Genomic DNA, 25,345 nt, shown 5'->3' on the forward strand with positions numbered 1-25,345 from the left:
AATTTGCCCTTTCTAAAAATAAACAAGAGAACTACCATTTGAATTAATGTCCCAGATCCCAGATCAATACTTTTTGAATAGCTTACATATTGTTGGTGGTAGGCCCAATCAGGTTACAAATGTAGTCTTTTATGATGTTAACTGGCAAATTGTAGACCTTTTACCAAATCTGTGTCTCTTACTGTAAATACAATTTTATTTGTAATACACAACCATACCCATTTGTTGATATTATCTATGATGACTTTTGTAGAAATCTTAACAGTATACAGCATGATAAATATTATACATCGTATAAATCATTAGCAAAATTCCCTAAAGTTAGAACTGGATAAAATAAACAAGTAGTACACAAGAGATTTATAAAAGATTTGAAGTCTACACTATTACTTTCAACAGGGTACATGACAGAGGCAAACACTGCACAAATACTAGACCTGAACAATAACTGGTCAGTCTAAAATTCTGTCTCCTCCTAGCAAAAGGGCAAGAATTCTTTTTATAGCCCCCTTCACCCCAACCACCACAGGAGTAGTCAAACACCACTGAAACATCATAGTCTTCTACCAAAGTCCACTCTATTCCAAGGAAAGAATTCTTAACCTAGGAAGGTAAATTTCAAGGAACCTTTGAATTCTCTGAAATAGCATGCAACATTTTAAACATTTTTTTGAGTGGATCTATAAAAAACCAAAACCACCAAAGTGGGCAGAGGGTAAAAGGACAATAAAACAAAACAAAATTAAAATTATAGCAACAGAAAATAGACTGGAGATTATGAGAAGGGTAGATGGTAAGAGTGTGGGCAAAATGGACATTAAGGCAATACACTTCCTGTTACAAAATAAATCAATCAAGGCAATGTATTGTGTAATAAGCAATACTGTGGTATTACAAATGTGATAACTGCTGAGATGACAAAAAGACCAACTGGGACCATTATTTGGCAATGTATACAAAGATCAAATCATTATTTTGTGTACCTGAAATTAAAATAATGTACATCAACATATTTTAATAAAAGTAACAGAATATAAATAAAATTGATGTACATGAAAAAACTACTAAGAATTAGTATATGGAATGCAATCCAAAATAATACCATACTTCACCAACCAAGGCAACTTTTTTTTTTTTTAAAGATTTATTTATTTATTCATACAGAACTGGGGTATAGGCCAGAGATGCAGAGGGTGAGAGGCTTCACCAGAGACAGAGCGGGGAGCAGAACAGGCAGATCTACGAAGTACACTGCTGAGGGGAGCAGCAGGCGGGTCAGGAGAGGTCTGCCACGCCACGTGGTCACCTCCGAGGCAGGCGGGAATCGAACTCATGAGGAAGTGGCTTAAGCTTCTTAGTGCAGTGCTTTAACCCGCTGCACCACCAGGGAGGGCCCCAAGGCAACTTTTAATGGAGATAGGACATGTTGAGAGAAACTGTAATTAAGGTACTTAGGCAATGTTCTAAACTAATGTTACCTTGATATAAAGCAAAAAAAAAAAAAAAACCTCAACTTTTTAAAAAGACATACTCAATTATTAAAATTGGTATAGTAGAATAGGAACTCACTGATATAACATAAATTGTTTCTTTCTTAAAAGAACCCAACATGAAACATGAAAATACCTTTGGGAAAATAATTCTAGTTGTAAGAAAATACACTAAATGGGTCTCTTGGGTGGCACAGGCTTGTCTCAGCGCTATCGAGCTACAACAAGCCACTGCAGCATGAGTTAGATCCCTGGCAAGGGAGGTGACCCACATGACACAGCAGACATCTCCTGTCTCCCCCACTGCTCCCCTCAGCAGTGTACTTCAGTAAATCTGCCTTTCCTGCTCCCCATTCTGTCTCCGGTGAATCCTCTCACCTCTGATCTACACTCCAGTTCTTGTATGCATAAATAAGTAGATTTCTTAAAAAAGTATACTAAGCAAATAAACACTAAGTAAATAAATGCAAATATTTATGCACAAAATTGTTCGATATACTACTATATATTTTTTTAAGCTGGCAAGTATTTGCTGAACAGGGACTAATGAAGTAAATTTGGATTTATCTATCTTTGAACACTGTCATTAACAATGTATGGGGAATTGCTTATGACAAGTTATGAAACGTCAAATATACTGTGATCTTGGTTATGGCAAAAGAAATATAATATGTATGGTATAAAATACTAGGGGGAAAAAAGGCAAAATGCTAGTAGCATTGTCGCTTTCTGTGGGTGATGGTGTAATGAAGTGGAGAGAATGGAGTGCATAGACTACAGTGGAGAGAATAACTGCTATTTTTCCTTTTCTAGCTCTTTTATACTTTTTACAATGGGAATGTACCACATTCAGTTATATTACTTTTTTTAATTAAAAAAAAACTTTAACACTGCATAATAAATTATTTAAATAGTAGAAAATGGCATAAATTAAAAATAAAGCCCCTACTGGTCTCCCTGTTACACAAGGGGTTAAGACTCAGAGCTATCAAGCAATCAATGGCATGAGTTAAAACCCTGGCCATGGGGCTGACCCACATGACACAGCAGACTTTTCCTGTCTTACCTGCTGCTGCCCTAAGGAGTGTATTTCAGTAGATCAGCCTGTTCTGCTCCTCATTCTGTCTCTGGTGAATCCTCTCACCCCTGCACCTCTGGCCTATACCCAAGCTCTCCTATGCATACATATATCTTTTTTTTTTTTTTTTAAAGATTTACTTATTTATTCATACAGAACTGGGGTAACAAGCCAGAGGTGCAGGGGTGGTAAGAGGTGGTGAGAATGGGGACCAGAACAGACAGACCGATGAAGTATACTGCTAAGAGGAGCAGTGGGTGGGCGAGGAGAGGTCTGCCGCGCCATGTGGGTCACCTCTGGGGCCAGGATTGAACTTGCACGGAAGCAGCTGTGGCCAGTTTGCAGTGCTATGTCCTAACCTGCTGTGCCACCAGAGAGGGTCCACATACATAAATCTTAAAAAAAGAGAAATACACCCCTCACCATGAGCAACCAATTATCATTTTCTTGTGCCTCTGTACAGAACCTAGCTATACATTTTATTATTTTTATGATCAGAGAAATATACCTAGTATTCTCAACTCTATTCAGACTTACCTTTTATAAATTTATCTAAATAATTTTGTAGCATTTACTTACTTTAAAACTACTCCTATGAAACTTGAGGGGGCTATTCCCCTAGTCCTAACTTTTGAGGCACTGCTTAACTTTATCCATAAACCTCCTAACTTTGTGTACATTAGTCATAATCTCTGTTAATACTCAGGGCTACATTTACCGATGCCATCTTCACAGATGTCCATCTAAAAACCTTCAGATTTGCTATAGTAAAAGTAGACTGGGTAATAATCATAGGCATATGAGTTATTTCAAACATAATCATAAACAATTTTATCCACTAAGGCAAAAGTTATGAATCCAGGGAAGAATACTACTATGTAACCTGAATGAGATTATTTTATATATACTTCTATGAATTCTAAACTGTCAGTGCAAAGCTGTGTAAAAACGTGGATGCTTATGAAAAAAACAGATATGATAATGTAAAAATAAGAATAACTGGTGTAGGTTTTAAATTCCATTATTTTTGCTAAAATTTGTTAAAAAATGGACAAAAATATTCAGAGAGGACCTTTTGCTACTTATAAGCCTACATTATTAGGTGCTAGCACACTCTTAATGACTTCTAAAGTACACTGATAGAGAGTGGGTATTCTATAAAACATACATTGTTCAGCAATCTGTCAATTTTATAATTCTGCTATGAATTAATGAAAGAAGCTGATTTTAGCATGAACTGCTAACCATTTCAAACAGGCAAACAAGGAAAGAAAGAAAGAAAGAAAGTGAAGATGTACCAATCTATCCTATAGAAAGGTGGTTCTTTGCCAGTACCTTTGTCCTTCTTGAAATCCAGAGCATCTTGTTTATCGGTGACAATTTCCTTCATGTTGACTACACTTCGATGGATCAGCTGACGCAGGATTTTTATCTCACGAATGGCTGTGATTGGAAAGCCCTCTTTCTCATTGTCCAACCTCACCTTCTTCAGGGCTACTAGCTCACCTATCACAACAAATTCAAGCAATTATTAGTATCAATTAGCATTTTTTAGCGACCATTATGAACCAAGCTCTAAAAGCAAATTTATTGCCTAATTTAATGATATACCACATAACTCTCTTAAAAAAAAATACTATGGGGCCCTCCCTGGTGGCACAGCAGGTTAAAGCACAGCACTAAGAAGCTAAAGTCACTTCAGCATGAGTTTGATCCCCAGCCCCAGAGGTGACCACATGGTGTGGCAGACCTCTCCTGACCCGTCCACTGCTCCCCTCAGCAGTATACTTCATCAGTTGGCCTGTTCTGCTCCCCACTGTCTCTAGTGAATCCTCTCACCACTCCTGCACGTCTAGCCTGCACCCCAGTTCTGTATGAATAGATAAATAAATCTTTAAAAAAAAAAATACTATGTTCTCTTTATCTTTGCTCTTAAGATGAAAATTTCAATTCAAATTCAATCAGGCCTGGGGCCTCCCTTGTGGTGCAAGGAGCTAAGTCTCAGCACTATACAGCTATAAGCAGCCACTGCAGCACGAGTTCAGTCCCCAGCCAGGGAGGTGACCCACATGGTGCAGCAAACCTCTCCTGCCTCAGCCGGTGCTCCCGTCAGCAGTGTTTTTCAGTCAGTTCATCTGTTGTGCTCCCTATTCTGTCTCTGATGAAGCCTCTGACTACCCACACTTCTGGCCTGCACCCCAGATCCTGTATGCATAAATAAATAAATCTTTTAAATAAAATATAGCAATAAATGGGGAAAGGAAGGGGAAAAAAATATACCAATAATTCAACTACTTCATTTTATCTTTAAGATAAACCCCCTCTATTAAGCAAAGAGGAACTTAGAAATTTTTTTCTTTTCTTAGATTTCCAGCAAGTAGTCATGAAATATGTACCATGCACAACAACAAAAAACAGAAAAGGGTCTTCTCAGTGGCCTAGGGATTAAGTCTTAGCGTTACCACTACAAAGGCCCACCATCCACATGGCACAGCAGACCTCTCCTGTCTCACCTGCTGCTCCCCTCAGCACTGTATTTCAGTAGATCCTCCCAGTTTGCTCCCTACTCTCTGGTGAATCCTCTAAACCCACCTCCCCAGCACGTCTGGCCTGCATCCCAGTTTTTCTACAGGAAATTAAATAAAATCTTGAAAAATTAATAATAATAAAACAATTATACTGTGCTTTTTGAACACTTTAGTCTATTTAGCAACTTCTGGAGACAGAATTAAAACTCAAAATTTACTTTTGTTAAATCTACTTAAGATATTATTTGCATTGTTAAATTTTTATATTCTGACATAGTGAATTTTAAACAGTATTTACCTGTATCTTTGTCCTTGGCTTTATATACTTGGCCATAGGTTCCCTCTCCGATAATCCCAATAATGTCAAACTTGTCTACACAACGTTTTCCCCAGTCGCTTTCTGTTTGTCTTCTTTCTCCATAACGAGGACAGCAAATTCTAAGAGGCAAAACAAAAATAAAATTTATAAAATTATTTTAAAAAATTAATTATATTTAAAGAAGAAAAGAGAATTCTTTTATGATGGCTTCTCTGGCACTTGAATCTTTTATGTCTGTATTTATTAAAAAGACAGGAATCGGGCCCTCCCTGGTGGCGCAGTAGGTAAAAACACAGCAGTAAGAAGCTAAAGCCACTTCAGTATGAGTTTGATCTCCACCCCGGAGGCAGACCTCTCCTGACCCGCTCCTGCTCCCCTCAGCAGTGGACTTTGTTGATCTGCTCCCAACTCGTCTGTGGTGAATCCTCTCACTGACCCTGCACCTCTGGCCTGTACCTCAGTTCTGTATGCACAAATAAATGAATACATACATCTTTAAAAAAAAAAAAAAAAAAGGCAGGAATCAAATGATATGAAGAGACCATTTCTCACTAAAACATGGGTTTTTGTCTTCAGGAAGAAATAAGATCAAATAAGAGATCTGCTACTTACTTTCTGACTTATACTTAGCGTTGGCTCCCTCAACTATGAATTGGGATGAAAGAATCTCTACATCATAGGCTACTATGAAAATAAAATATAAATATATGGGAATAAAACATGATAAAAAATATTTTATAACTGAGAAGAATGCTAACAACACAAAAAGATTAAACCAAACTTAGGTAGTTCAAGGGCAAAAAAAATTCCACATCTATTAATTTTTCATTTACTGATATATTATGTATATTTCATATTATATCCATGATTGACACATTCTGAATATTTTCTTCTCTAATGTTCTACTATGAACTACAAACTACTATGAAGGAGTCAAGTGCTCATGGTATATTTGGTTTTGGAAGATTTTTGCTTTCCTGAAAAACACACTTCGGTATCTAAAGTCTGCTTATGCAGGATCTCCCTGGTGGTACAGGGGTTAAAATCTCAGTGCTATCAAGCTATTGCCAGTCACTGTGGCCTGAATTCAATCTCCAGCCAAGGAGCTGACCACATGGCACAGCAAACCTCTCCTGTCTTGCCCTCTGCTCCCCTCCACAATATATTTCGTAGGTTTGCCTGTTCTACACCCCATTCTATCTCTGATGAATCCTCACCCACCCTACTATCCCAGCACTCCTGGTCTACACCCCAGTTCTAGTATGCATAAATGAATAAAAATAAATCATATTAAAAATTTAAATAAATTCTGCTTATGCAGATGAACAGGTCTCCCAGAAAGGTTTTTATCCATTAACATGAAAGATATATATAAGGCCCAAGTTTCTATGATCCTACTGGTATGGGTTATGGAAGAAAGTCTGAGACTTAGGACCAAAGGTAAAAGAAAGGAAGCTCTGGCCCTCCCGGGATTATAGTGCACCACTTAAAGTAGCTGCAGCTGTTTCAGTGTTAGTTCGATCCCTGGCCCCGGAGGTGAACCACATGGTATGGCAGACCTCTCCTGACCCGCCCACTGTTTCCCTCAGCAGTGTACTTCCTTGCTCTGCCTGTTCTGTTCCCCACTCTGTCTCTGGTGAATCCTCTCACTGCCCCTACACCTCTGGCCTGTACTCCAGTTCTGTATGTATAAATAAATCTTTAAAAAAAGAAAAAAAGGAAGAAAGGAAGGAAGCTCTAATTAAGAACAGGTCACTCCAAAAACTCACTTTGGTCTCTTTTTATATGGATGCTGAGGTGGTGTGCTTGACTTTGGTTCTGGAGATTCTGGGGGAGACGGATCCCCACCAGGGAGCTCAGGAGGGAGAGGGAGGTCTGTGAGTAAGTGACGTGTCCTTTGTTCCTTCTCTTTCTTTATAGGTTTTGAAGGAAGAGTTTCTCTTGGACTAAACAATAGAGAAGAAAAGAAAGATCACAGTTACTTACAGAATATGCAAATAAAACTTTTAAAAGCGGGCCCTCCCTGGTGGCACAGCGGGTTAAAGCACAGCACAAAGAAGCTTAAGCCACTTCCACATGAGTTCGATTCCCGCCTGCCCCACAGGAGATCCACATGGCGTGGCAGACCTCTCCTGACCCGCCCGCTGCTCCCCTCAGCAGTATACTTCATCGATCTGCCTGTTCTGCTCCCCACTCTGTCTCTGGTGAATCCTCTCACCCTCCGCATCTCTGGCCTGTACCCCAGTTCTGTACGAATAAATAAATCTTTAAAAAAAAAAAGCATATATAGTAGACCACTCTATAATATAGTAGATCACTATTCCAAGCCCCCCAACAAATGCCTGAAATTGCAGAGAGTACTGAACCTTATATATGCTATGTGTTCTCCTATAAGTATGTACCCACAGTAAAGGACATTAATAATCAAGAACTTTTATATATAAACGTTTTGTGAATGTGGTCTCTACTAAAATCTTACTGTAAGTATTATCTCCCAGTAGTGGTAAAAGGGGTATTTCTATTGTCTGTTCATTACAGAATTACAAAGATTTAAGAGAAGAAAAGCTTTTAACACTCAAGGAAATAGAGTATATTTCCAGTTAAACATACTTGGACTTTACAAAAAGAAATCTACAGTATAATAAAGAGATAATTAAAACTTTGGGCTATTATTTATAGCTCCTGCAACAACAGGTTCTCTAATGTCCTTCCTAAGGATCTACTTGTATTTTTATTGAGATGAAATAAAATACAGGAAGCCATCATCTTAAATTCACAAAGTATTACCACAACTCGCTGTAGTTCACGATATCTACTCTATATTTTATAACCTGCAAAGATTTAAATAAGGAATGAAAATTCAACATTACTTTATTACTATATTACTATATGCTACTATACTACAAAAAAAAGTGTTTTATAAGAAATATAGCTAGGCTGAAAATCAAAACTACTGAATATATAGCTTTATTCAATTGATTTAGAAGCAAAGAGAACCACATATGACTAGCCAAAATGGATAAAATAATCCTTAAAGTAAAAACCTAAAGCATCCAAGCAACTGCTTTAGAATCACTAGAGGACAGCTGGAAACTGAACACCTTTCATAATCAACAAATTTCAGCAGTTAGTTGGAAAGAAGGATAATTCTTCTGGATTGGAACAGTCACATTTCCAGAGCCAATTTTTTAACCACCTCAATTTACTTACGCCCTATATGGTCTCTGAAGAGATAGCATAGTATAAAAACTCATACCTACAAATGAAACCATACTGGGGCCTCCCTTGTGCCTTGGTCCATCATGATGACCTGAGTTCATCCCTGGCCAGAATCTAACCCACCTCTCTTGTTTCGCTCACTTTTCCACTTTCAGTAAATATGACTATTCTGCTTCCCACTGTCTCTGGTGAATCCTCTCATCTCCCGCACCTCTGGCCTACAACCCAGCTCTTACGCAAAAATGAACAGCTTTAAAAAAAAGAAAAGAAAAAAACATGCTAGACAGTAAGGCCTTTCTATTACATCACATTATAAAAAAGTTGAAAAGAATCTAGGAATTCTACCCACACTAGAAGTCTGCTCCACTTTTTGGACAAGTGGATATATAAAAATATATATTCTCTGACTGAATATTTCTATTATAGAAGAATAAAGAACAGATCTATCTCTTGCAATGTATGTTTTCAAAGTATACTACTGGGCTCTCCCTGGTGGCGCAATGGGTTAAAGCACCACATTATGAAGCTCTCCAAAACCACTGCAGCACAGTTTGATCCCTGGCCAGGGTGCTGACCCACATGGAGCACCAAACCTTTCCTGACCTGCCTGCTGCTCCCCTCAGCTGTGTATTTCAGTAAATCTGCCTGTTCTGCTCCCCACTCTGTCTCTGATGAAACCCACCATACTTGTGGCCTGTACCCCAGTTCTGTAAGAATAAATCTTAAAAAAAAAATATATATATATATATGTACTATTACTCTTCATGTCCAAATCTCAAAGCATACTACTTTTTACTAATTTTTATCATTTTAATTTCTTGTAAATCAGAAAGTACAATCAAATCACTCAGAACCAACAGACTGTGGAGTACAAAATGACCCTCTGAAACTTTGTGGTGATTCTTACAGAGACGAACACACCACACATTTGACCAAAGCTTTTCTATCTCTGAAACAAAGCCTACTGCCAGAAAACTCAAGTCAGGATGAACACAAACTTTAAAGATTTCTCCAGTTTTTAAGACATTCAGAGAAAGAAAATTCCTAATTTCTCAATTATATAATGTCCATTTCAATTCCTCATGATCTAGAAATAGACTCCTTCTCTGTAAGATTCCCCACAAAATTTCAGAGGATCATTTTGTCTGTTTCACTAGAATCAAAGTATCTAAATTCTCTCACCATCATTTCATTTAAGTTCAAACAATGTTTTATATTTAGGTCTTGTCTTATACAGGGTTTACTTTATGGGTTCAAATACAGTATAGTTTGCTGCTGTGAAATACTGTGTATTGGCCCTGGAAAGTTACATTTTTACTGCATTTATTACAAGAAAGAATGTGTTTTGAGGAGAATATTGCTACTAGTTTAGGGCACACAATTTGAATAGAGGTCAAATCCTGTTTCAACAGTTTCAACAAATTCCAATGTATGGAAAACCCTGAAATAATGATGGGGTATAAAATTACAATGCTTAACAACATTATGGCCTCTAATCTTTAAAATAGTGCAAGTAGTAAACTATAACTCTACAGAGTACGAGACATATGGTAGATGCAGAGACATTTTAACACAGAGAAACATGATGAATATTTAAGTCATTACATGAAGATTCAATATCAGAAAGTGTTTATCAATAACACTTTGATACCTCACTTAGAGTTGTAGATGAGTTCACAAGTGGCTGCATATGTTCATGTATAATAATTTTAAAAAGCTGTCAAGTTCTAGGACTGCCCAAGGATTTTACCAAGATAAAACACAGGATGTATCGTATTTTAGAATATATATAGTCTATAGCCTATGGAATTTAGTTTATAGACACAATGAAACACCTCTAGTAAGAAGTTCTTAGTGTTAATAAGGAATATAAAATGACACGAACTATTTAACAAGAAAATTAATTTCTTACTAGGTAATTTTCAAATTATAACAATATAACCCATTTGATCATCTATCTCCTCCACTTAAAGAGTAATTTATTTTGGCCCTCCTTGCTGGCACAGTGGGTTAAAGCACAGCACTAGGGCCCTCCCTGGTGGCGCAGCAGGTTAAAGCACAGCACTAAGAAGCTAAAGCCGCTTCCACATGAGTTCAATTCCTGCCAGCCCCGGAGGTGACCACATGGTGTGGCAGACCTCTCCTGACCCACCCGCTGCTCCCCTCAGCAGTGTACTTTGACCATCTGCCTGTTCTGTTGCCTACTCTGTCTCTGGTGAAGCCTCTGGCCTGTACCCCAGTTCTGTATGCACAAATAAATAAAATCTTAAAAAAAAAAAAAAGTAATTTATTTTTATAAACAGATTCAACTAAAAACCTGACTTGAATGCATAAAAAATGGGAACCATGAGTTAGAAAAATCCTAAATCAAAATCCTAAATCAAATCAAACACAAAACCTTTCTTTTCTATACAAAGTTCAATACTTTAAAAGATATAGCCTTAAAGGATATCACAGATTCTAACTTAAGGTATATACAGATACTTCAACTAGGGGGGCCCCCCCTAGTGGCACAACAGGTTAAAGCACAGCATTACAATGGTGGCTGCAGCTGCTTCAGCACTAGTTCCATATCTGGCCAGGGAGGTGACCCACATTGGGTAGCAGACTTCTTCTGTCTCGCCAGCTGCACCCCTCAGCAGTGTACTGCTGCGAGTGTAGCACTGCAAGTTAGCTGCAGCTAACTTCAATGGGAGTTCAATCCCCAGCTCCAAAGGTGAACCACATGACATAGCAGAACTCTCCTGACCCTATGGGAATACTGTTCCCCTCAGCAGTGTACTTTGTTGATCTGCCTGTTCTGCTCCCCACTGTCTCTGATGAATCCTCTCACCGCCCCTGCACTTCTGACCTGTATCCCAGCTTTGTATGCAAATAAATCTTTAATTAAAAAAAAAAAAAGCAGGAGATCCCTACAAATAGCTACGTTCATGAAGAATGTTTTACCATTGTGGGTGAACCCACTTTTGCTACCTGAAACCAAAAATTGCAGACCACAAATCAGAAAGGGTTTTGTAATATCATCAGTAAAGTTTCCTCCTGCATTGATACCTAAATTAATATACTCTTCCCCTAAATATATATGGTTGAAGGAATTTCATCCTTTTCCCAAAAGAAAACAAATACTCTTAAACTTTACATCATCCTTGTGCCAACTCACTTAACTATATTACCTATCATTTCACATAAGCCCCAATCCTAGCTCCTCCCAACAGTTTTACTTATTCAAGTTACCAATATTCACTGACTACATTATTTCTTCTATTGGTATGATCACAGAACTGTAGCAGTACAATAAAAAGATGAATCACATTCTTAAAATTTAAGATGCTGCAGTCTCACATGAGAAAACAGAAAGGAAATGTGAATTCCATATGCAGATTTCAATGTATCTCCTTGAAATTTTTTTCTTATGTAAAAACTACTTTTCATGTAAGTAATAGAAGCTCGCAAATGGATAGACACACACACACACAAGAGCTTGAACTAAAGTTAATACATGGTGAAAATAAAATTGATAGTGAGGCCCTCCCTGGGGGCACAAGGCCCTCCCTTGGGGCTATCCACAGTTGCTGCAGCAAGGGTTTGGTCCCTGGCCAGGGAGGTGGTCCACATGGCGTGGTAGACCTCTCCTGTCCCACCCAATGCTCCCCTCAGCAGTGAAATTCAGCTGGTCAGCCAGTTCTGTTCCCCACTCTGTCTCCAGCGAATCGTATCAATAACTACCCCCCTCACTCCAGCCCCTACACCTCTGGCCTGTACCTCAGTTCTTGAGTGAATAAAATTAAATCTTTTAAAAAACTTAGGCTGTGTAACTAGTGGAGGAAAAATCTGATGATAATCATAAATTTAAAAATAATTACATTGGGGAGGCTTCCTGGTGGCACAAGGGGTTAAAGTTCAGCACTAGGAAGCAATCTACAGCCGCTGCAGCATGAGTTCAATCCCCAAGCAGGGAGGTGACCCACATGGCACAGCAGACCTCTCCAGTCTCACCTGCTGCTCCCCTCAGCAGTGTTATTTCAGTAGATCTGCCGGTTCTGTCTCTGGTGAATCCTCTTACCTCCCCCACACACCTCTGGCCTATACCCTAGCTCTTGTATGCATAAAAACCTTTTTTAAAAGTAGTAATATAAAAATAATTACGTTAAAAAGTTTTGCCACTTCTCAGACACACTCTTAAGGACAACCACAAATAATTCAACATTAAATGGTCTTATTTGACCCTTTATGCCAAATCTGAAAGACAGAAATCACTATATACATTTTATCAAAACCACTCTACCTTTAGAAATTTGCATGCTATACTGACACACAGTAGGTAGATTCAATAGTTATTTAGTAAACCAAATAAATATTTCAAAACAAATATCTTTTTAGCCACAGATTTTTCTTATCACTATGTACACTAATATTTAAATTATTTTTCTCTGGGTAGATAATCAACTTTTTTTCAACACAAAATATATAAACTCATTGTTTTTATCTGTGAGAACTATACTATGTACTCCAAATTTTTCTACATAATATATAAATTCTGTTACTTTTTAAAAAGGTATGTATTTATGCATAAAGAACTTGGGTATAGGCCAGAGGTTCAGGGGCAGAGAGGATCTACCAGAGACAGAGTGGGGAGCAGAACAGGCAGATCAACAAAGTTCACTGTAAGGGGAGCAGTGGGGAAACAGGAGAGGTCTGCTGTGCCATATGGGTCACCTCCAGGACCAGGGATGGAACTCACACTGAAGCAGCTGCGGCTAGCTTGCAGTGCTACAATTTAACCCGCTGCACCACCAGGGAGGGCCAAGTTCTGTTAATGATTATGCTCAAACTGTGGTAGAATTTCATGAATTAGTATTAGGCCATGTGGAATTTTTCTTTAAAATCAAAATTTACCACTGATTAATAATGGAGCCATTAAATTTTGTATATGTGTATGTGTGTAGAACTAGTGGTAGGCCAGGTACAGAGGGGTGAGTGGATTTACCAGAGACAGAGTGGGGAAGAGAACAGTGGAATTACTGAAGTACACTACTGAGGGGGAGCAATGTGTGAGATAGGAGACATCTCCTGTGCTATATGTGGATTAGTTCCCTGGTCAAGGACTTAAATCAGACAACAGGGGTAACAATGCTGAAACTTAACCTGCACCCCACCGGGAGACCTCAAAATATTTTTTAATTTTATCTCGTGCAATTGCACCTTAAAATGCACAGAGGCTAATCCGGAAAAAATAAGATCTAAAGGGCTTAAATATATCACAATTCATATTACTGATATCACCTATAATGAAAGCTTGGGAACTGATCAAGAATGAAAGATAGGTGGTAGTGATTTCTGTGCTTACAATAAAATTCTGTTATAAAATTAAAACTCATATCCTAAAGAACAAGAGAGTAGGATCTCAATAGAAAATAAATAGAAATACAAAGGTTGCCACCTTATGTAACTGCTAAAGCATGTTTGTTGAATGAAACTTGCCTAGCTAGTTGCCAAAAAAATTAAATATATTTCTTAATGTCATCCATAAAGTCAAGATCCATGATTCACAATCACTTCAATTCTCAATATTTAGGACTCATTAAAATTAGAATTCTTCCCATCATTCCACTGTGAATTCATATCCTAATTAGCAAAGACTCTATATATTGTTCTTTTGCTTCCTATAGAGTAATTTTTTCTTTAAAGCAGCACTTTTCAAAATAAATCTTTTCCCTGGATTTAGAGGGAAAAAAAACGAGGGTAATTTTTCAGATGATTATTTGTGATATAATACTATTAAACTGATACATTTTTTAGGGTGATGACACTGTTGTGATTACACAGAAAAACATTCTTGTTAGGAGAGACATGCTAAAGTAATCAGCAGTAAAGGGTCACTATAAAGTGGCAAAAGCTAACAATTGGTTCATTCTGGGGGAAGAGTATAAGGGTACTGTTCTTTCAGTATTTCTACAGCTATAATAATTTGCAACATAAAATTTAGGGGAAAAATGATACGGATTCTTAGAAACCTGAATAAAAATTTGTCTTATCAATAAACTTATGAGAGAATGTGTTCTTAGGCCTCAAACTCTCTCAAATTCTCTCCCCAAGTAATGCCATAATTAAAGAGTTTTCCTTTGAAAATCAAACATCAAAGGCATTTCTTAGTCATAAAAGTATTCTAACAGCCATGCATTAGAGCAGTTTTAACAAAATTTGAAAACAGAAATGTATTACACTTAGATCAAAAGGGTTAGGTTTTTCAGTTAGCTATGACACTTACCTATCCATGTCATCATCTCCAGGTAATAAGGGTGGGAGAGGTAAAGGAGGCAATGTTGAAGTTTTTAGGTGTGGAATAGCAGCGGTTACAGATACTTGAGTCTTCACTGAAACCTGTACAGGGGGCTGAGAATTTGCCTGAGAGGACAGAGTAGATGTCCTTGGATGAGCAGAAGAGGGTAAAGCTGAAGTACTAGAAACAAGAACCTGACTAAATGCTGGTTGGGGAGGAGGCAGAGGTGGTTGCTGTGGGACAGCTGGTAGTGGAGGCAAAGGTGGCAAAGGGGGTGTCTGAGGTGGAGGGGTAGTAGTTGGTAATGGAGGTGGAGGAGAGGTAACTGTGGGGAGAGGAGGCAGGATCTCCTTTTCTGATGTCTCTGTCTCCTTTGGAGTAACAATCTCCTCTTTCAATGATATGGGTTTAGAGTCTCTTGTTCCCTGTGCTTTCAAATCTTTAGGAACAGGTTGCTTTTCAGAGTTTTCATCCAACTTTACTTTCCCTGCATCTAAAGAATTTTTGACCTCTGTGTTTACATGTGTTACATTCACCAGTTCAGTATCTGGGGCAGATTTCTCCAATTTGATACCTCTGGAGAACTTTTTATACTCGGAGCCTAAATCCTTAGCCTCTACTGAACTGTTCTCTTTTCTAGGCAAAAATATAGGTGACCCCTTGGATTCTCTTCCATCCATTTTTGCTGCTGCAGCAGCTGCCGCTCTTTCCTTCTTTTTTCTACTGAGTTCAGCTCCCAAGCTGGAGTTCAATGGAAGCCTGACAGGTGAGATACTGGAATGTCGACTGCGTGACCCGGATCGCTTCTTTTTACTATGAGAAGATGAGTGTCTTGAATATGCTGGACTTCTACTCCTAGACTTCATGGATTTCCTACTGGAAAAAGAAAAAGTAGATAAATGCAGGCAACAGTGAAAAAAAAAAAACGAAACAAAAACAATAACAAATGGATGGAGAACTGTCAACTTAAAAAAACTTTTTGACTAATTTAGCAATCTTAGAAATAGATTAGGTACTATCAGATAATATGTACCATATTGATTCATTAATGATAATATATACCATATTAAAATAAGATGTTAATGAAAAAGGAAACTGGATGCAAAAACATGCAGAGGTAGTCTTCACAAATTTTCTATAAACCTAAAACTGCAAAAAAATTTTAATATATTTGAAATGGAACTAAATCTTGACAAACATATTTGAATCACGTAACACTAAAAATACTCTCCACTACTTTTCAACTGAGGGAAGACAGATTGATGTTTTTTCCCCCCACAATGGTAAAACTCATATTTGTAATGATTACTTTTATTTATTTTTTTAAAGATTTGTTCATTTACGCATACAGAACTGGGGTATAGGCCAGAAGTGCAGGGGCAGTGAGAGGATTCACCAGTGGTAGAGTGGGGAGCAGAACAGGTACATGGCTGAGGGGAGCAGAGGGTCAGACTGAAGTCTGCTATGCAATGTGGATGAGCTCCCTGGCTGAGGGTTGAACTCATGCTGAAGTGGCTTTGGCTAGCTTGGTAGTACTGTGATTTAACCAGCTGCAACACCAGGGAGGGCCCATGATTACTTTTAAAGCTTTGTTTTATCTCTGACCAAGGGAAAATATAGCCACACTTTACACTGAAAATGAATTACAGCAATCAAGAAGTTAAAAGTAACTAGCAAGCTTCACCAAAATCTAAATTTTTTAACTAGAGAACTACTTACTAGACAGATCTTGGGGAAAGATTTTGTTCTTTGGTTTATTACTAAGTTATACCTATACTAGGGTAACACCTAAAATACAAGACTCATAAAATAAACTGAAGAAAATATCATAATAATTAAAATTCCTCAAAAATATGATGGCTTTTAGCGCTTTCACTATAAAATGATTTCCAATACACTTTTTAGGAATTCATAAAGCAAGGTACTGCTGTATGTTCAATTTATTAGTAAGGGAAGCACTGGGGAAGTGAAGACTGGGAGTCTATCAGACAGATTATTCCAAATTGAAACCTAAGCCTCATTGATTATTTTTATTTATTAATAAAAACAAAGAAGTTCAGGTCTCAGTGTAAGGAAAAAAGTAACATTAAAAAATGACTAATAAAAACATAATTTTCCCAGTAGAGTAAAACAAACTGTTCACATTCTACATCTCCAATAGTATCTCCCTCTATCTTTAATGAGTGAGTAGTAAGACTGAAATGAATAGAAATGTTCAAAAACGAATAGTAAGGATGTATGGGAGAAACAATTCACATTATGGTAGTTATGACTTACTTATACCTCTACTATTTTTTGAAAGTTTCCTCAAAAATAAAAAAAAGAGGTTATATTAAAGTCATTTAAGTTAATACTGGACTCAAGTAAACTTAAAATAACATGTATATATGAATACAAAGAAATAAAATATTGATATAGCTATATACATTTACCATCTACTTACCTTTAAGGGAGTTAAAACTTCTCTTGTAAACAATAACTTTAACAAGGTTGCTGGGTTTGCTTTTTGTTTTTCTTGACTGAATTACAGCTGGGATAAAATAAACATCCTATCCCAGGAAAAATTTCTAAAATCCCAAACACTAAGTAATGTCAGGAGCCATTTTCTATAAACCATTGTTCTGCAATCTTTCGGCATGACTAAATCTTCCTAAGGAACTCTGTTACAAATCCTTTAATTTCTGAACAGAAGATTACCGTTAATAAGGACATTTGGATGGCCATATGCTCATGGCATTTTTACCTCAGAAATATTACATTTGAGGTCCAGATCCACTGTTCAAGGAAAGAAGGCAAAAGAGGGAGAGGCAACAGCAAATAGAAAATAGGTACAAATAAAACATTTTTCTACAATAACATGTATTTTTCTCCTGGTTTGGCTCTACACATTTGAAATGAAATTGCTACTAATCACTAATAATTTGGTGGATGCTAAAGCATTTTCAATCTTTTAAAACAATGTTGCTTATTTAATTTTTGTATTTCCCAAGGAAAAACAGAATACCACAGAAGGGATCTATGTTTCTCTACTCTGACTCTAAGAAACTGTACTTACTGTTTGTTTACAATTCCAATAAATGAAGGAAAATCTGTCATGTATAATACAAACATATAATGCTTTCTATAAGTCAATGAAAAATGTGCATATGAATCTGAGATTATGCAGTGTTTACATTGTGCTTTATACCAACATACTGGGTCTCCAATTATTTCATGATTTATTTTCACCATTACTGCTCTGGCACCAATTAAATGAGTACAGGAAGAGAGAACTTGAGATAAGAACCCAAAAGGAATCATGAAACACAGCAGTCCTTACTGAAACTCCCAAACCCCCACAACAGCAAAAATTTTCAGAATAGCCTCAGTATAGCTAGTTCCTCAATAAACAAATTTTCTAAGAACATTTTCTTAGGTTTCTTTTTAAAAACTAAGGAACTTTACTAATGGCACACTTAGAATGTTTCATTGACTATATTTTACCCCTCACACCTCTGGAAAAATTTAAACTCTAGCTAATGGTATACATGTTTAAGTGTTTATAGTGAATGAAGTATACTGATGTCTGCAACTGGCTCTGACCTGACTCAAAAGATGGACTAACGAAGAGATGGATTTAAAATAAATTGCAAATATTAACTGTCAGAATCTATATGGTACATACATGGATCTTCATTGTAATTCTTTTTACCTTTTCTAAGCTTGAAAAATTATAATAAAATGGGACAGAGGTGGAGAGGGAAGACTAAAGAGCTTCAGACTCTTCACATCTAGAAAGCTGAAGCCTGATGAATTTAAAATAGTTCACAGATTTATTAAGTAAGAAAGTTATTCACATGACATATAAAAGACATGGATGGATTTTTTTCAAATTAACATAATTTCTCTACCTCAGTTTAACAACATTTTCCTCACTCAGAATTTATGAACAGGCTCCAGGTGTCAGTCTCTGTGCTATGCCAGTCATATTCGCTTATTAATCCTCACAACTCTAGAAGTAGACAGCTATTATTCTTACTTTACACATGAAGAAACTCAGGCGTGGACAAATTAAATTTTTTGCCAAAGTCATAAAGCAAAATTAGAATTCCACTCAGGTATAACCCCAAAGCCATCTTCTGCTTTTGTGGACAGAGAGGGGTATATTTATCTCATCACCCAGAAACAGGAACAGTCTTCTGTAGTTAATTTAACTCTTAACAACTAATGTAGCTTTCTTGCAAAAATATCACCATGAACGAACTATTGCCATTTAATTTTTAGAGAAAAAGTCTGAAAACTGCAGTACTCATAGGGCAGGCCAGTGGCAATGCTGTTAGGAAAACCCAATTACCCTTGGAACCAATTTCTGCATCAAAAGGGAAAAAAAGAGTCAGTTAAATTTCCATTAGCAATATCAGTTCAAAGTCTCACTATCAATTACAAACTCAGCTTAGAAATTTAGAGTGGACAGCATAACTGGTATGTGACTTGGGCAAGTAGCCGTTAAGATACAACTGAAAATCTGAAATTCCCCTCAGCTCCAATTAGGGCCATTGAAATCTAAAGAATCCCAAGGTGATTTTTAAAAATTGAAAACAAAGCAGCAAAGGCCAGACAAGCTCTGACAACCGGAACCCGTTTCTTGTCACTGGCGCTACAAAGGAGGGCCCAGCTCTGTGAAGAACCTACCTTTAGCAGCTTTAGGCCTGTGAACTCGCCGCTTCTCCAATTCGGGGCGCAGAGCTGACTCGCCTACCTGAATGACTAGCCACTAAGTGTTCCAGCCAAAGGGGCCGCGCGGGGTGGGGTGGTGTCCACAAAAGGTTACCGTGACCAACAGCCAGCTCCCCACAACCCGCCCTGAGAAAAGCCCTTTTGGCAAAGGCTCACCTGGGGAGCGGGCTCCGACTCAGAGACCGTTTGCTCAGGAAAGGGCTGCTGGAGCGCCGTCGGCCGTAGGGGCTGGGCGACCGGCCACTGTACGAGCCGCTCCTTTCGTAGCTGGACGACCGCCGCCGACTGTAGGGGCTCACCGACCTCTGCCGCCTGCTGTAAGGGCTGGGCGAGCGGGCGCCGGACTGGTAGGCGGAAGGCTCCTTGTACGGAGGGCTAACCGACTGCCTCCTGGAGGTGCTCCCGGGGCTTTTCTTGTAAGAGTCGTAATTGCTGGAGGTGTGAGATCGTGGGGGGCTGAGGTCATAATCTTGGCCGTAAGACGCTCCAGAGGGGCTATCATCTTGCTTGGGGCTGTCAGACCACTTCCTGTGGGGGCTCCTGGATCTCCGTTTGGGGCTGTCCACGGTTTTGTAACTTTTGGGTGTTTCCCTTTTCCGATGACTTTTACTCCGGTCTTTGTGCCCAGACTTCACCTCCCGTTCCTTTCGGGCCTTCTCCTTATGCAGTTTGGAGGACCTGGATTCCTTGTTGCTGCTGCTTTTGGAGATCTGTGCCTTCCCATAGTCATCGTTCTCCTCATTGGAACGCTTGGAACTTCCTGATATCCGGTCCTTCATCGATCCCGACTTGCTGGAGACTTCCTGGATTTTTTCCTTCTCGGTCTGCTTAGTTTTTAGTAAGTCCCGGGACCGTCGGTGCTGGTGGTGACGATGTTTGTGCAGGCGGTCACTCCGGTCAGTTCCACGGCGTTCGTCATTCTCCCTCCTGTCTAACTTGAAGGCCATGTCGTCAGAGAAGGTATCGGAATCAGAGCTGATGTCATCGTACTCCACCAAAGGTTTGATAACTGTACCCAAAGGTGCGGCTTCGGGAGTCATCAATCCCATGTCTTTGGAGTGCTTGGACTTATGCCGCTTATGCTTCGATACCAACCGGTGACGCTCCCTGCTGTTAGAGCTGCCACCTCCCGATGACGGCTGCAAAGTTCCAGAAGCTCCTCCACTCCCGTCCTTCTTGCCCCCATGTCTCTCTGGATTGGGCATTCCCTTTCCTCTGGCCTCAAAAAGGGGAAAAAGTTCCCCAGCACTCCAAAAAGTAACCCCCACCCACCCCCCCCAACCCAACCCCACGCCTACCAAAGCGCCCCTAGAAGGGGGTGGGGAGGGAAGGGACGGTAGCCCAGGCTCCTCCTCCCTCCCGACTCCTCAGCACCCTCCTACATGAGGTGGGGGTGAAGGAGCCAGGCAAGAAATGAGAGTTCCTCAGCAGTGGAGTTGCGAGACAACGGGTAGCTGCTCAAGTCTGTTGGCTTCCTCCGCCGCCGAGCCAATCCTCAGGCCCCGGCGTCGGGGAGATCGAGGAAGTAGGAAGCCGACCGCCCGGGGCTGTGGGGCCCGACTCTGGCTCTGGGGCCCTGTGAGGACTGCGCGGGCCCTTCCCCTACCCGGTAGCCCGGCTCGGGGCGGCTTCCTGTCGCGGGGTCCCGCAGCCTAGGTGCCTCAGGCACCCTTTGTCCCTCGCTCCTGAGGGAGCCCCTTTTCTAGCCACGGCCTCACCTCAATAGCTCACACACTCGCTCCCTCACACAGACTCAGTCTCACACTAGGTTAAACCGAAACGGCACTTGGGGAAGGGGGGGGAGGGGGCAATCTCCGCAAATACCGCGAGAACATACTCGGTTCTCGCGGTATTTAGGCTTCTCTTTCACCTCTCGTCACTGCTTGATCGAAAAACAACGCGAGAACAACTCTCGCGCAAGAATCGCAATCCGCCAGTTTCTCGCGATAAGATATTTGCTGCCAATTTGAGCAAGGCTTTATTGAAATAGAACGAGTTGATTTTTTTTTCAAAACTTTATTGATAACTTTTTTGAACAAATACACCCAGGCTCCAGCGCATACTGTATTTGATTACGACTCTTTTATCATTAGGATGAAAATACTGTGAACAGGACAGAGCGAAGGTAGTGACATTTCAGCCCAAGTCTCTGTAACATGCTTCCCCATTTATATAGTACGAGCTTTCTCTCTTTCAATCCTGCAAAGATTGCGCCTCATCCCTGTTCTACAGATAAACCTAGACTAAGAAGTAAAATAATTTAAGTAATTTACTCCACATAACAAAGCTAGTCCAGCAATAGTCAAAGTCGAGATTCAAATTCAAGTTTGACGCTAAGTACATCCTGTGAAATTATTTAATACTCTGTTTAAAATCTAAAATCCTGAAAGCTCATCATCACCTAATGGTATCCATCGCTCTCTGGTATCACTTAGCCTTTCATCTTCACACAGAAGATTATAACTGTGAACTAGAAGCACATTCATGTACAAAAAGAAAAAAAGTAGTATCTTAACACTGTCCCTCATTTTTATTTTCAAAACTCCTTTGCACACATTAATTCACAACAACCCTCTGAGATAGTATTGTATAAATGAGAAAACTAAAACACAGAGAATTGCCTTGTCTAAGTTTCTTCCTTCTTCAACGATTTCATGTGAGGCTTTCAGTGTCTTTGCTGTATAACAGTGCCCTCTCAGGGCCCATAAATGGAATAAAGGCAGTATATTAATATCACAAGATTTACCGGGCTCTGCAGAGGCTCTAAAGAAAGTTAGGGGAGTTAATAGAAAGTTTATAAAAGTAAGGCATTGGAGAAGGGCCAGGAAGCGTACACAGTTGTAAATGTGAAGATGGGAAGATTTAGCCAGTAAATTAGGGACATTCTGAATGAGGGCAGGAAAATCCACTTTCAAAATCACTCCCTGAAAATGCTCTTCAAATTTTGATCAGATGGGTAACCCCCTCCCCCCAAAAGTTTATTACCTAAATTTTTTAGTCCAAAAATCTTGTTTAGAATTGAAAAAGGGTAAGTTTTTCACAATCTTTCAATCATCTGTAGATAAATTAATGCTAGCAAGAAAAAAGGAGAAAATTAGACACTGGAATTCATGTTTGGTAACTCCTCATGCATTGCCCTAAGAGGGCCTGGATGTTAAAAGTTCCCCACAATGTCTGATAAGAAAACAGATGATATGAGACTTGTGGACCAATTAGATTAAGTGACTGACTCATCCTAACAAACACTGCATGAGCTCAGCAAAATTACTTTTTCTCTTTTAAATGAGTTAAAGTTTGTTAATGTACCTACATTCATAGTGAAATGAAAAAGTGAAGGCAACAGGAAATATTACAGCAATATGTTAAAATGTTGAAGAATAAAAATCATCACCCAAATTAATCAGAAGTAGAAATATATCTATCTAATAGAAATAAACATGATTCCAACTGGAGACCTTTAGTGAAAGAATAAATGAAGCCTTTCACTGAATCTTTTTTCCCAAAGCTACATTTTATTGTTTTAGCCAATGATGATGTGGCTTTCAGACAATGAATAATAAAGACCTCTGCATGTGGAAATTTCACTGTAGACAAGTTCTTACAGAGGAAAATTTTAAGATTTATTTATTTTTGCATACAGAACTGGGGGTATAGGCTGGAGGCACAAGTGTGGTGAAAGGATTCACCAGAAGCATAGTGAGAAGCAGAACAGGCAGCTTGATGAAATACATTGGTGAGGGGAGCAGTGGTGAGACAGGAGAGATCTGCTGTGCCATCTGGGCCAGGATTGAACTCGTGCTGCAGTGGCTGCAGTTAGCTATGTAGTGCTGTGCTATCAGGTAGAACCCAGACAATTTTAAATTCAAGTATGCTTCTTTCCCTAATATTTCAATACATTATTCTAGAGAAAAATGGCTTCCTCATACAGATAAGTAATTTCACAGAAACTTTACATATTTCTATGGTACTTTATAATTTCCACAGAACTTTTTAAGCCTATCAATAAATGTTGGTTGAACCAATAAATCACCTGATGGCCAGGATGGATATTATTATTAGCACCTAATGGGTGAAAACAGACTTAAAAAGAGTTGAACATATTTACACTCATGCTGTTGTGTTGAAAGTGTAACAACATAGATTACACTCATGTGTTGGAAGCCTGAGAAACAAGGATAGTTCTGTTTTTAAATGTAGGCCAGTACTCTTTCTTTTTTAAAGATTTATTGTATTTACTGATGCATACAAGAATTAGGGTGTAAGTCAGAAGTGTGGGACAGGGGTGAGAGGATTCACCAGAGACAGAGTGGGGAGCAGAACAGGCAGATCTACTGAAATACTCTGCTGATGGGATCCAGAGGGCAAGACAGGAGAGGTCTGCTGGGCCATTTGGGTCACCACGGTGACTGGGATGGAACTCATGCTGCAGTGACTAGCTTTAACTTCATAGTGTTGAGAATTTAACCCATGAGCCACCAGGGAGGCCTGGTACTCTTTCTCTAGCACTATCCTTTCTTTTTGGTGGATTAACATTCCACTAAAACATCAATTGTATCTCAATAATGCTGAAAAAACGCTCTGCTCTAGTTCTCTCAAATTGTGTCCAAATTTTAAATACGAAATCTGTTTAAAATTGTAGGATCTGGTCCAAAAAATGCTAACAACAGTATTTTTATATACCAAGGGTTGCTTTACTCCATAGGAAAACTTTGAACTCAGAGGCTGGAGTACTATGTTATTTGCTTTATTTGCATGAACTCTCAGTGCAGACTGTCAGGGCAACTCTGTAAGCCCCAAGGTGATCAATCAGATTATGACTTTATGTTCCCTGTAATTTCTTTCAAGCAAGTCAAGAAACTTCCATTTAGGCTGTATAGAAGAGGAAATATATAACTGAAGTTATAATAACTTTTTCCTTTATAGACCTCTCCTGTTTCACTCATTGCTCCCCTCAGCAATATATTTCAGCAGATCTGCATATTCTGCTCCCCACTCTACTGAATCACCTCCCAAACCTCTGGCCTGCACCCCAATTCTTCTATGCAACAAATAAGTAAATATTTAAAAATACCTTGGAGCAGCTCTCCTGCTTGTTTGTTACTATGTTGGTGCCTTTCTTTTTCTTTTTCCTTTTCATGATAAACCTGTCCTTTTATTTTTCAAAAAGGATTTATTTATGCATACAGAACTGGGATACAGGCCAGAGGCTCTAGGGCAGTGAGAGGATTCACCAAAGACAGAGTGGGAGCAGAACAGGCATACCAACGAAGTACACTGCTGAGGGAGCAACAGACTGCTGGTCAGGAGAGGTCTGCTGTGCATTGTGGGCCACCTTCCTGGCTGGGATGGGAACTCAGGTTGAAGGGGCTGCAGCCACCATCAGAGTGCTGTGCTTTAACCCCTTGTACCACCAGAGAGGGCCATAAAAACCTGTCCTTTTTAAAATTGTAAAAAGAAAATTAAAAATAAATGAATAAAAACCGTTCTTGGAAAACAAAAATATAAAGTCCTTGGAGGCTCTCAAAATTTTGGAGTGAGCAAGCTGGCCGCAGCCACTTCAGTGCATGTTCCATCAAGGCCCTGGCAGTGATCCACATGGCCCGGCAGACCTCTCCTGAGCAGCCTGCTGCTATCCTCAGCAGTGTACTTCATCAATCTGCCTGTTCTGCTACCCTCTCTGTCTCTGGTGAATCCTCTCATGGCCCTGCACCTCTG

General features: G+C 39.2%; 1 protein-coding gene across 4 annotated transcripts in view; it reads right to left on the reverse strand.

Annotated features, from left to right (window-relative positions):
• The window catches only part of CDK12 (cyclin-dependent kinase 12), a 67,509-nt gene extending 46,128 nt beyond the window's left edge, over positions 1-21,381 (reverse strand). Inside the window, exons 1-5 of one of the 4 annotated variants that reach the window (XM_012726355.1) lie at positions 19,787-20,841; positions 14,903-15,790; positions 7,185-7,361; positions 5,395-5,534; positions 3,904-4,074 (exon numbers count right to left, since the gene is read on the reverse strand). In XM_012726355.1, the coding sequence (XP_012581809.1) occupies positions 3,904-4,074; positions 5,395-5,534; positions 7,185-7,361; positions 14,903-15,790; positions 19,787-20,835 (2,425 nt within the window). In that variant the 5' untranslated portion in view covers positions 20,836-20,841. Of the gene's footprint in view, positions 1-3,903; positions 4,075-5,394; positions 5,535-7,184; positions 7,362-14,902; positions 15,791-19,786 lie in introns of all 4 variants that reach the window. The other 3 variants (XM_012726354.1, XM_004684253.2, XM_004684252.1) reach the window with 3 other exon arrangements.
• Positions 21,382-25,345: the final 3,964 nt, after the last annotated feature.

This window comes from Condylura cristata, unplaced genomic scaffold (genome assembly GCF_000260355.1).
Source record: "Condylura cristata isolate star-nosed mole 26May11 unplaced genomic scaffold, ConCri1.0 scaffold00017, whole genome shotgun sequence".
NCBI lineage: Eukaryota > Metazoa > Chordata > Mammalia > Eulipotyphla > Talpidae > Condylura > Condylura cristata.